Source organism: Colius striatus, chromosome 12 (assembly GCF_028858725.1).
Source record: "Colius striatus isolate bColStr4 chromosome 12, bColStr4.1.hap1, whole genome shotgun sequence".
Taxonomy (NCBI): Eukaryota; Metazoa; Chordata; class Aves; order Coliiformes; family Coliidae; genus Colius; species Colius striatus.
Window position 1 is genome coordinate 6,441,449 of NC_084770.1, and position 12,789 is coordinate 6,454,237.

Consider the following 12,789-nt stretch of genomic DNA (forward strand, 5'->3'; position numbering starts at 1 on the left):
GCACATGCAGCAAAAGTAAAGCCAAGAGAGCTGGCAATATTACTTAAGCACAGGACTGTTCAAGCAAGCACCCTGTTGAAGCAAGCACCCCGTTGAAGCAAGCACTCTCTAGGTCAGAACCTCCCCTAACCATCAAGGACATTCTCTTCCATTGCCTCACTTGTGCTCCCTGAATGAAACTACCCCATGGCCCTGCACACAAAACCATGTGGAATGATGATGAGTGAGCAACACAGAAGACCCAGGAAGCTCTTTCCAGTGCTGTTGCTGCTTTACTATGTCGTTTCAGTTCTCTGTGTTTCCTTTTCCCTACCTGTCATAAGAAGCTAAGGAGACACACATTTCTTGGGAAGGTTTGGAAGGTATTATGAGCTTTTGTGAAATGTTTAAAGATAACAGTTGCAGCTGAACAATAGAGCTGATGTTCCATTGTGATCAATAATCACCACTACACTTCTTACAATATATCTGGAATAGGAATTTACAGCACTTGGCTCCTGCCATTTTCACTGATGATGGACCCAGAGGTGTGTTGGAATCCAGCTAGTCCCATCCACACTCCAGAGAAAAAAACTTACTGAGGAATGCAGTCTTCTTTCCCCTCCCTCCAACCCCTTCCCCTCAGCTTACACACCATATGCATATTGACTGTTGTGTGAGCATCTGAGATCAGCATCCCCACTTTACTGGGCTTGTGTTGGCTGGCTTAAAGCAAGTGTCCATCCTTTCCCTCCAAGCTCAAGACAAAGCCCTCCCCTCTTCTAAGCCCTCTGCAAATCAGTACTGCTTGAGCTTCTTCAGGCAAGGACACATCCCTTAAAGACAAGTCTCCAGGAGAACAATGCCTGCCACAAGCAGCACACTGTGTTTGGCTGGCTGCTTACTAGGCTGAGCCCATCTTCTGAAGTGCCTGACATCTGGTCTACATTCACTTGCAGTGTACATACACCCAGGGATTCAAAATTCAAGAACATTGAAGAAGTTCCATAAGGGAGTGAACAAATGTTTGAAGGAAAAAGTCTACCAACATCTAGGGAAAGTCTCATCTGAGACTGGAAGCTTTCCCCTACACTTCTGAGAACGTGGGCCACTTTTCTGTACCCAGAGACAGGAAAAAGCATGTCTCCTAACTGCTCACATGGCAGCCTGGAAAGAGAAGCAGTGTTCAGCCCGATATAATTACATGGTTGTGCATCCTGCAGATGACAAGTACAGTGTCATATACTCCTGGCACATTTGTAGCCTACGACTGCATTCCTGGAGAGCTACTACAGTGCTCCCTCCTTTCCCACCCCAAGGACTGACAAAAAGAATGATGACTTTTTCCACTTACTCTGTATGCTCCTCGTGGATGATCCTGAGGAGCTGGGATGGCTTGTTTGTTGGGGTCCAGACTGGGAGAACTGGGGGGCAATGGCTGGGACCTTTCCCTTTCTAGGGCTGGCACTCTGCACTTCAGGAGTGCGAGGGATCTTAGGTTTGCTGGTGAAAGCTGAGGGAAACTCGCTGTAGGAGGAGATGGAAAGGGTTAGCAATGCATGGAGAAATATGTATGCATAGTAAGGCTGCAACCAAGTGAAACCTGCAGTACGTGCTGTTACAGCATGACAGACTGCTCAGAATTCAGGGAGACTGCAAGAGGAAGGGAATACAGCAGCACAGGTACTGCTCTGGGGCATGGACTCACTGCACAGCCAGGACCTGCCTGTCCCATTCAGACACAAACTCTTTGAACAACAGGTTAAGTTCCCTGCAAACAAATAACAGATCTTTAGCTTGTTTCCCATTGTATTTAATCACACACACACAGATTAAATCTGAGGTGCAAAATAACCACGTAGACATGCTACAGCCCAGGAACACATTCTTTTAGGGCACAGACACGACTACTCCAGTCAGGTCACACTCCTGGCAGACACGGGCAGCCTCCCTGGCTCCCGGCTGCGAGAAGAGTCATAGAAGTCCCTGAAGGCTTTGTGAAAAGAGCAAAAAAGCTGTGATGGCATCTCTGAAATCGATTCCCTAGGGACACCGGTTTCTTCTTCACACTGAAAACATAAACCAGCTGCTCCTACTTCACAGCCTGCATGTGCTGCAAGAATAGGGTTCTTTACCATGTAGCCCATGACTGTGCGAGGCTACACCATCCCTCCCTGCCCCCTGCGACCAGTATCTTCTTTCCCAGGTACAAGCACGGAGACCACCAGGAAATTGCAAGCCTCTAAAATTATTCTGCATTATATTTACTGTAGTGAGTCAATCTTAACACCAGAAAAGGTTAAGCTGAAATAACAGCTACGTGCAAAAGGTCCTCAAAAAGGGAATAAAAGCAGAGCCAAAGGCAGGAGATCGAAACAGACGCCATTTAAAGACAGACGATTAAAATGGAAAGTTGCCGTGTTATTAGCTCCATCAAAAGAACCCTTTGTGACCATCAGAGTGATTGGGAGGATTTTCAAGACATTTAATCTCCCCTCCTCTCCTGGGAATGCTGCTGAGTCAGTGCTGATTAGCGCTTCCACACCTCAGCTTCACCTTGCAGGGAGATCCCAGCAAGTGTTTCTTTTGTATTTTAAATAGCATTAATTGTCTGTATTTTACATATGTATTTGCTAACTATTAAGGAGAGAGACGTGCAGTCTGGTCTGTTAAAAGCCATCTCTGCAGCCCTTTACCTATCTCAGTATTACACGTGTCTCATTTCAAAGGAGGTGGCAGACAGCAGAAACATGCTGGCAAAACAAACCCCAAAAGGTAAGATCCGCTAGATAAAACCTCAAGCCGTGGACCACAGGCATATTTAAATATACCTCCCTCCAAAATAGTCTCATCGGTACTGCTCTTTTTTTTGGTCATTTTTTGCCCTTTGGTCCCAGAGCTGGGTTTTCAATTCACTAGTGCCCTTCATGGTAACCTTATGTGTACTATGGGCACTCACATGGATGAAGAAGGAAAACTCAACAGACTGATGTCAGTTTCTGAGCCAAAAATGAGCTTCTTCCCCTTATTCAGCAATAGATAACACTACTCTGGATCTATTTTCCCTTTCACATACACTAAAAAGCACCAGCACTATACTACTACACTATAGCCACCAGCAATCTTCCCAGGGTTTCACTGCAGGAACCTGGCACTTAGACTATGAGCACTTTAGAGACAAAGCAAAGTAGTACAACCAGAGTGGTTATATTTTACCAGAGATTGATCCACAGTGGTCACATAGGATGGCTCACACCTTTGCAAACTCTTCTGAGAGTTAGACCATCTTCTCCATGAGAAATACACTTGGACTTTTGGCCATTTTTACCAGATTATAAAAAAACCAAGACCATTAGAGACCTAAGCAGACCCTGCAGAGTTTAAGCTCTTCATTATGATGATATTGGATATGGTCACAATAAAAATACAACGGCTTTTTCATCAGTCACAATTGTTAACTCAGGTCTCTTATAAATTTATCCATGATTAGCTAAAAAGCACAACAGAATTATATTCTTATATGATTAAAACATATCAGGAAATAGCAATGCAGGGCAGCTGCCAGTCTGACACACATCAGCCAGAACAATCATTTGCTCCCATGGAAATTAAACACCTGCAGTAGATATGTCACTACCAGGGCCACATTCCTCTTTCAGAATGATTTAGCCTAATTTCACCGATCTCTGTGCTGTCCAATTCCCAATTCATATTGCCAAGGAAGAGAGGAAAATGCAGTGACTACTTTGTCACCACAACTCAGCCCTCCTCAGACATACATCTTCTAGGAAGGTCTTGTGATTTGCCAAGTAGCAAAGGAATCATCTCTCACAGTGGTCAAAATTATGATCAAAGCACCAAATTATTTGCTCTCCTTATTTTGCAAACTTATTGAGCACACTTCCAGGAATGAAAAGGCAGGTCTAGCTATTGCAACATCAACATATTAACAAAAGACCCTTGACACAGGAAACCCTGTGTTAGCTTGGACTGTGAATGGCTACACTCCCATATCCGTAACTCTAGGCAGCAGCTGTAAATACAAATTGGTGTATGCATGCTAAAGAAGCACACAAGAAAATGATATTATCTGCTTCTGCAGGATACTGCACCTGTGCCTTCAGTTAGAGATTAGCTATTACCTAGAGATCTATTACTGAGATTCAGACATACAGTCATGATCTAAAAATAAGGATTACTAGGGACACATCTTTTTAATAATAGACTACAACTGTAGGGAACAAAGCCTTTCAGCAAGGTGGGGGATAAGATGCTGCCAATTTGGATTGCTCTTGCAAGCCAAAGCCTGAAAAATAATCTCTCTCTCCATCATAAAGCAAGCAATTTGGCCATAAAATTGTCAAGGTATGTTTGTATTTGTAGTATGCACTTACCTACTGTTAGGACAGGCAACAGATCAAAACTGGGATAAGGGTAGGACTACTGAGCACTTCAGCTGCTAACCAGTGATAATTTGTTGACAGTATATAATTTCTCAGATCTTACCATAGAAACAAGGAAAAAACCCAACCAACCAAACCCCAAACCCACACCAAACCCCCACCCTCCCCCAAACCCACAGACATCTGTAAGCCAGAAGGAAATAAAACTCTAAGCAGAGACCAGTTTTCAGTAGTGCTAGAGCTTTAACTGACACAAATATCTCAGCACTTCTGAGAAGTCAGATCCTTAAAGAGCTAGTAAAACCTTTCTTTTAAAACATCTCCACCCATTCTGTGTTTTACTTCTGGAATGTACTTGCTTTTAAAATTTCTCCACACTCACTGTTTAAAACTTGGCCCAATCAAATTAGCTATAGGAAAAAGCTGTTAATGTCTGAAGGACACATGTAGGCCCTGAAAAACTTCAGTAAACCTTGGCCCAATTGCTAATGAATTCCTAGTTCTCATCCAAGATATAACATCACAGTACTCACATATGACAAAGACTTCACAGAAGGCTCAAGGTGTGAACGGGAGGAGAGGAGCAAGATCTTTCATTTTCTTTTGTCAGAAATTTCTAGGAAGCTTCAAGGAAGAGTGGAAACCCATTGTTGGAAGAGCTCATAATATTGCCCCCCTTGCTGTACCCAACTAGTGGATAAATCTGGGACTCTGCTCAGCAGGTGATAGCAACTCAGCATGTTTAAAGACTGAATTAACTTAAATGCTTGTATTTTTTCTTCATTCTGCAAGTTAATTCCTGTCCTGCTCCCACAGTCCTGTCTATTTCTTTATTAATATATGATTTTTCATTACTTAAGGGTAGAGTCACCTAAGGAAGCAACAATGAAGTTTTATTTGCAGAAGACTGTGTTGTGTGTACATGTGAAGTTCATTAATAATGTCTTACTTGAGATTTCTCTCATTCTGGACCAGATGGTTCAAAACTGAACAGCTGCCTCTGGCACAGCTAAGGGTATTTTGTTTGGCAAGCGCACCACAGCTGTCTCAGACTACATCATACATCAAATGACTTCACAGATTGTCTTTACAGCAGCACGGAATTAGCTGGTTAAGTCTCCTCAGATGCCTCTTGCACCTTCAGATACTCCTTCTGGATCAATCATACCTATGTGATTGCCCGTTTACTCTGTCCTGGGTGAAGTCAGTAGATTGGGAACACAAGATGTTGTCACTGTCTGTGATGCTTCGGTCCATTCTATGGCCTGGTGAGAAGACTTCAGATGACTTCATTTCAAGTGCTATTTAAAAAGAAAACAAAGCTCAGTGAGGAGTTGTCTCTTTACACTTTGACTAGAAACACAATCAAGTCACAGTTCCTGCTGTATGAAGGAAACCTTGAGGTAATGGCTACCAAGTTAGTGTGGCAGAGCTCATCAACCAAACTAAGCCAGCTGCAAGTCTGCACACTTGCAGCCCTTTGCAGTTGGAAAGGAAAACAGGCTGGGATCATTTTCAAAGCAACAATACTGCAATGGGCTGGGAGCACGCAGACCATCAATTAACATGTATCAGCTAATGACTGATAGCTCATTAAAGCCACAGGAATGCAGCAACTTGCAGTTGACCACAGTAACAGGCAGCCACTGTGGACAGAACCCAGGGTTTCACACTTCTATAGACATCAGGTCTATTACATTTGTTCAATGTACCTCACTTTCTGCCTTGCACTGATGCAGAAGGGAAGAACAGTCGTTTTGCTACTGAGAGGTGCAAGTTCAGCAAGAGTTTAGGGAAAATCTCTAGCTCCATTCCTCCCATGCTCAAGACACGTTGCCATCCCGATTTGCTCTCACATGCTGATACAGACACAGATCACTTTGCTTTCAAACAAGGATTTGACTGCCCAGTGCATGTTCTGTCTGACATTCAGCATAATAAGTGTACTATGATGACCAGTGTTCATCTTTAGTCCACAAATTTTCTGCTCACAGGAGACAAAATAGAAAAAAGAGCCAGATTGGCCAATTCTTTACCAAAGTGATAAAAAGGGAGGATGGATCCAGACAAAATCAGACTGACTCAAGAACAACTGAATATATCCAGGTGTGGAGCACATTAATTGCTCTCATTTTTAGAAAACAAAAGAGGATCAAGATTTCTTGAGGCTAAACTTAGCTTCCCTGAGATATGACCTTGATGATGGTAACTGTTCACAGCAAGCTTTCATTCTAACTAGTTTTTCACTCTTGGACTCTTACTATTTGTTTCATGACTTGACTGCATGAAACTCTGAATCTCTTAAGTACTCATGTGATGCTGGAAAACATATTCTGAAGGGAGCAGATTCCTGGTACTACATAATGACCATTAGACCAAGACCAGAACTCTATAAACTGCATAGTTATTTCACAGCAAAGTTGTTTGTCAGGGCATGGTAAGAGTCTCTAGAAAAAAGTACATTTATTTGTACACCTTTGTGTTCTGTAGTGTTCCCTGCTGTACCTTAGAAGGCACTGGAAGAGAAAGGGCATATTTTCTACTGCCTTAAATTAAAGCCTTTGCAATTTAAAACCTACAAAACTCATTGCCTTTTTGAAAGCAGGGCCTGCCCAAAGACCCAGTGCAATTATCATTATACAGAGTGAATACACTGACATGAACAACCAGGGGATCTAGTAGTGCAGACTCTCTCTTCTCCTACTCCTCATTTCTACATCCCAAAAGGTAAGACAGACAAGCATCCATTTCACTAGCTATCTGAAAAAACCTGAAGCAAACCTTCAAGTGGCTCAGTGTTGTTTTATAGCCTGGATTAGTGCTAGGAAGAATTGTCTCTGTCACACATATAAATTATTTGTCTTTTTACATGTATAATACATATGAACTTATAATACACAGAATATTCTGACTTCCAAGATTTTTCTACAAGAAAAGAGTGTAATTTAGTAGTCTTATTGGAACCTACCTGCATATAATTTTGACTTAAAATGGCTAACAATCTGTTTTAGAGAGAGGCTACAAGCACAGACAATATGAAACAACAGAGTTGGCAGGAATTTCTTCAACATGAAGGTTTTAAATCAATATTCTCCACCAAAACTGAACAACATTTACTTTGCTGGCTGAGTTACTCTGGCTTCTTGTTTAAGCCTCCCCACAAGTCTTTACGAGCAAACTGTCAGGCAGCATCAGCAGCACAGAGAAAGCAACAAGAGGTGAGCAAGTGCCTTTCAGTGGCAAGGTATTATCAAAATGTGATTCAGAAGGCATGCTGGGCTCCTGGAAGCTACATAATACCTTAGAGATTGTGTCCAATTCCACTCTAAACCACTCTACCTCTGATACCTGCTTGGCTTAATTTCCTTTATGAAGCATACATATGTAAAACTCAGGGTTTTCTTTTGCTTCTCTATAGGAAAACTGTCAAGCCAATGTGCTGTTGGTTAATTTACAACCTCTGCTGTTCTGAGTTGCTGCCCCTGACCAGCTAATCTGCTATACTCAAGGTGCTCCTGCTCAAAGTAAGGCTCAAGGACAGCAGCTCTCATTGCTACACGACAGCAAGAACCCAAGTGCCCATCTTGAACAAGAGCTTCATCCGCTCCCATCATACGGCTCTCATTCAGCATGTTCTATTTATCAGCTCTAGGCATTATGCAAGCAAATTCCTGTCTGCAAGACCTTGGTTACTTTTCTCAGAATCCTTTTCATTTCCTCTAGGAAATTTGAAAAAATAGGAGAGAGAGTAAAAAGTATGCTATTCCTTTACTGCTTCAAAGCATATTTTTCAGCAAAGTACAGGCATGCTTTGTCTGAACTTATTAATAATTCTGTACCGGATACACTGCAAGATCCTTTATCTAAGGCTGCAGAACATTTTGCCTTAAAATCCTAATTGGAAATGTTAATGAATCTTTGAAAAAGGCTGAAACTCCCACATTCAAAGTTCCCTGATCCTGTAGATATCAGAAGTTCAAAAATAAAGTACTTCAGAAGCCTATAACCTTTTAAATTTCATCACATGTTTCTGAGTTCTCAGGTCCAGCTGAGTTTGCATTCATTTCAGTTTAAGTTGCAAGGACAGAATCTTTAGCAGCATCACCCACAATGTAGCTATACAGCATGGGGCTTCCCATCCTCCACAACCTTTTATGGTTTGAATGTAGTTGCAAATCTAAGTAGATAACTGCAGCTGCCTTCAACTTTAACATAAGGGTCTAGCCAACAGAGCCTGCAGGTGCCAGCAGACAATGATTCATTTAGATCCAAACAAGGGTATATTTGATCAAGTGAGGAGCTTTGCCTGTTGGGAAGTGGACTGTCTCTGGGCTACAGCTCTTTTCCCCAGCCAGAGGACGTCGTGCAGTAAAAGACAGTGGACTTCGAACGGCGGAAGCCCTGGGTATGATCCACAAGGGGCAAGATGGAGCGAGGCAAGTGAGCCCATTGGTGGCTGCTGATCACACATTACTTTCTGTAGCCATTCATTCAGCCTGAGCCAAAATCCAACCATGTGACCCAAGGTCTTGCAGCACCCCAGCAAACAGAGGGCCAGTTCCAAGGCAACATTTAAAACACTCTAGCAATCTGCAACACACAAGCTAAGCCCCAAATGCCTGCCCCTGCAACAGTTAACAACAGCATTCCCAGCATATCCTTACATGGAGGGGAAATGCAGAGGTGAGAACTGCTGGACCTGCTCCCACCACAAATGGGAGGATGACCACTCGGTGGAGAGTGCAGCTTCTCATCCCTGTCGTGACAAGGACTGGGATTGTTTTCTGGCCTGAAAGAGAAAGGAGAATGCAGGGTGGTAAATGATTGCAGAATATAAAGTGTAAAGAGAGTAACTTCTAATATCTTCTAATTGCCTGGAATGACATAGAAGATATTGACATTATTTTATGTGCCATATTGCAAATTAGAGCTAAGGACGTAATTTAACTGCATGAGTGTGGCTTCCCCAAACCAGCTGATGCTAAGATGTATTTGAAATTAACATTTTTCATACTGCAATAAAAGAGATGAGGAAAGGAAACTATAACTCCTTGCAGTCTGAACATCCAAAATACCAGCAGGACACTTAAAGGAAAAGATTGTAGCCGTGTGCCTGAGAGGTCTTCAGTGCTTAGCTTTTTCGGGGACTTAAGATTTGCTCCTGAATATTACAAGGATTTCACTTTACAAATGCAATATAGACTTGAAACAAAGTAGGTAAGTGCAACTGTTGATTTCTGAAGTGAGGTGGATCAATGAGAAACTGAAATAGCTGAAGGACACAGGGACAAGATTGCTTAGTAATAGGCAGTAAGACACAGTGGAAGCGAGAGGAGTGTGAAAAGAAGTTGACAGACACAGAAAGTTTCCTTGTCCAGTGTCAAGTTAAGACAACTACTCTGTATTTCTAGTCAGAAAGGATGCAGTCCAAAGAGGCAGTTAATGATTCCACATTTCACAGCTACATCAGTTTCTAAGGAAACAGCTAGCAGAATATTAAGTAGTTCAGTCCCTCTTGAGTGATCTCAGTCAGTGAGTCTTTAAAGAGGGGAAAAAACCAAAAGGCAGCTTTTCAGTATTTCCTGGCTCCCTCAGCTCCATACAGCAAGAGCTTGTCCTTATAGAGATCCCATGACAATTCATCTGAAGTAACTAGAGCCTTGTGTGCACTGGGAAGTCATAGAAAAATTAGCATGGAATAGCTGTTACATGTGCAGTGGCTACTTGGCACTAATTTTCTGTGTGAATACTTCTATTCAGGACTAGAAATCCACCCCCCAACCTCAGCTTTGGAGGTATGGACCAACAACTCAAAGAGATACGTTATAGTATCTCCATCAACCGCTTCCTCTTTCATGGTGTTTTTAAAATGGAATATGTTACACATCAAGCCTCACACAAAGAACTTCAAACAAGTTATATTTACTCCACTTCTGAATGCAAGCATTTACTCAAATTTTTAATGTCGCTCAATTGCTGGACTGAATCCAAAACTTCAGATCATTCAGATCAACTGTCCTGCGTCGTCCCCAGGTACACAGGCTGCACATAAGCTTATAAAGCCTGACATATTTCATGTCATTTCATCTGATACAAATATAAGCCACAGGAATTATTTTGAATACAAAATACATCCAGTTGAGATACTGTTTTCAAACTAAAGCAGTTCAGATTTAGTAGCTTTTATTGTCTCCTCTTGCAAGGCTTCCTAAGAGAGTACTTCCTAATTTCAGTAAATGAATTCACACTAAAATTAGAGCAGCATAAAAGCTATCAAAGCTTGTCCTTTTCTGTTGTAACATCTAGTTCAAGAATATCTTTGTTTATTTACTGCAGTTTTCTTGCACATAAATTAGATATCAAACACAAACTTGTCATTCAGGGTGATGTTTCATGCTCCTTCCTTAAAAGCATCTAACACTCAGATTAATTCTACCACTTGCCCAGAGCAGAAGCAAAATAAATTTTCCCATGTTTTTCCCATGTTAGATTTCTGTTGCTTACATTTTTCCTCTCTTGGTTTGCACTGTGGTGCCACCTATAAAAACTGCTTCACATCTTCAAACTAACACTCCTCTTAGACCTAAAGCCACCAGAACCAGTATGGTAGAAAGGTGTTTTTAATTTGTATCCATCAGTGACCTGAAGCCATCTTGCAGAGGAAAGAGCTGCAAAGTAATTTGTAAGGACATTCAGGCTTTGAAAAATACAGGACCAATATCACCCCTTATCCCAGGATACTGTTAAATAACCACGCTGCTTGGGGAGATGGTGGTAGAGAGGCACATGAGCACTTCTAGATACTATTTCTGATGCAGAAACTGCAGTGCACTCCATGGTGCCAGAAAAAAAGCCCAAACCATCACTTCCCTGGGTTTGCCACAATTTTTCTGACTTCCCATAGGAAAGTCACTTCATTTTAATGAGTTTATTTTTCTCTCCACTTATAAAGCAGGAATGCAATGCTTAGATACTCCAGTGGTAAGTAACATTTATTCCTGAAATACAGGCTGTAAGACTACTCTAACAGTAGAATCTTACAGCTGATTCCACAGAATCAGTCCAGGTCTCTGAGTCCACCATGGGCAAAACACTACACAGGGAAAGTATGGACTCAGTGACACTGATCCCACAGTAAAGAGGGTTGGACTGGATGATCTCTAGAGGTCCCTTCCAACCCCTACCACTCTGTGATTCTGTGATTGTATATTTATTAGTGTATATTTATTCATGTACTAGCCAGTTTAAATTTTTAAGGCCTGCAGTTCTTTTGTAGGAGTGAAGGAAAATCATTAGATAACCCTTATGCTATTTATATGAGTTTCTATTGATTAGTTGCTGTTTTCTTATTGCACACACACACATTTAATATATGAGGAGAGAGCTCACAAAAGCTGTGGACATGATGATGGTGAAAAAGTTGACCACTTTGAGAAAGGACACAAAGTAAAAACTCCACATCCACATTTAGGCTATACCAGGCAGAAGTAGGCACCATCCTCAAACAAATGCCTGCCCTTTTTTTTCAGTCTAGAAATCAGAAGAAAAATCAAGACTGTGAAATACAAACTCTTCCTTGGGATGGCTAAAGCTTCTTTTTCTGGTTTGGAAATGTGTGTTTCATTTATCTTGATTTTAAAAACACAAACCAAAACAGAAATGTCTTCCAGGGCTTCTTCCATGCCCAGATCTGGTGTGTTCACTTGTCCATTCTAAAGCCCTGGTAACATAATCAATATATTCTCATATGAATGGTACAGCTGCTAAAAAGACGTAGTTGGATGGGAGGAGAGCTCCCAGTCAGATCATCTGCTTGTGTGGATGCTAATGCCAGCACAGACATTGTGGGGAGGGAATAAACATAGGCAAGGTAAAGCTGCAATCACTCCCTATCCCAAACAGTAGACTTCAATCAGATTCAACTACACCTGTGTAACTACAGCTTAAATCAGTCATCACCATTTTCTGCATGGATCTTCTACACTGAAATTGGGAAGAAATGTATTTTAATCAACATGAAAGCAAAGAGTGGCAGGAGGGATGATATGGGACAATCTTCAGACTTCAGCACTGGTGTGTTCTTGTAAGAACTACCTCTAAAACTTCACTATACTGCTGTATTTCAGGTTACTCACTCATTTTAATATATTTAGCTATACCAGTACTGTGACTTTTGAGTACTCTTATCTATACTTTGTCACAGTGACTTGTAGTCTCTCAGCTTAAGTATCTGCAGAAATGAAAACATGAAATCCTCATGATTAACTGCTGCTGCCTGGATTTGATCAAATCCCAAACTGTATGCCACTGAAAGTAAAAAAGAAAAAATCATTTAAATTGGAGATCTCATTGGTATTTTACTTCCTCATCAGGACAGTGAAAAGGACAAGTGTTATCTCAGAAATTA

The 12,789-nt window shown here is 41.6% G+C and overlaps 1 protein-coding gene across 10 annotated transcripts in view; it reads right to left on the bottom strand.

The window, feature by feature from the left end:
• Positions 1 to 12,789, bottom strand: part of ARMC9 (armadillo repeat containing 9) — a 93,726-nt gene that overhangs the window by 28,977 nt on the left and 51,960 nt on the right. For 8 of the 10 annotated variants that reach the window (XR_009819550.1, XR_009819556.1, XR_009819551.1 and 5 more), the window contains 3 exons: positions 9,047 to 9,171; positions 5,551 to 5,683; positions 1,334 to 1,506 (listed from right to left, as the gene is read on the bottom strand). Coding sequence is in view for 2 of the 10 variants with exons in the window: in XM_062006101.1 (XP_061862085.1) it covers positions 1,334 to 1,506; positions 5,551 to 5,683; positions 9,047 to 9,171 (431 nt within the window). In the remaining 8 variants the exon portion in view is untranslated. Of the gene's footprint in view, positions 1 to 1,333; positions 1,507 to 4,915; positions 5,007 to 5,550; positions 5,684 to 9,046; positions 9,172 to 12,789 lie in introns of those variants that run through there. The other 2 variants (XR_009819555.1, XM_062006102.1) reach the window with 2 other exon arrangements.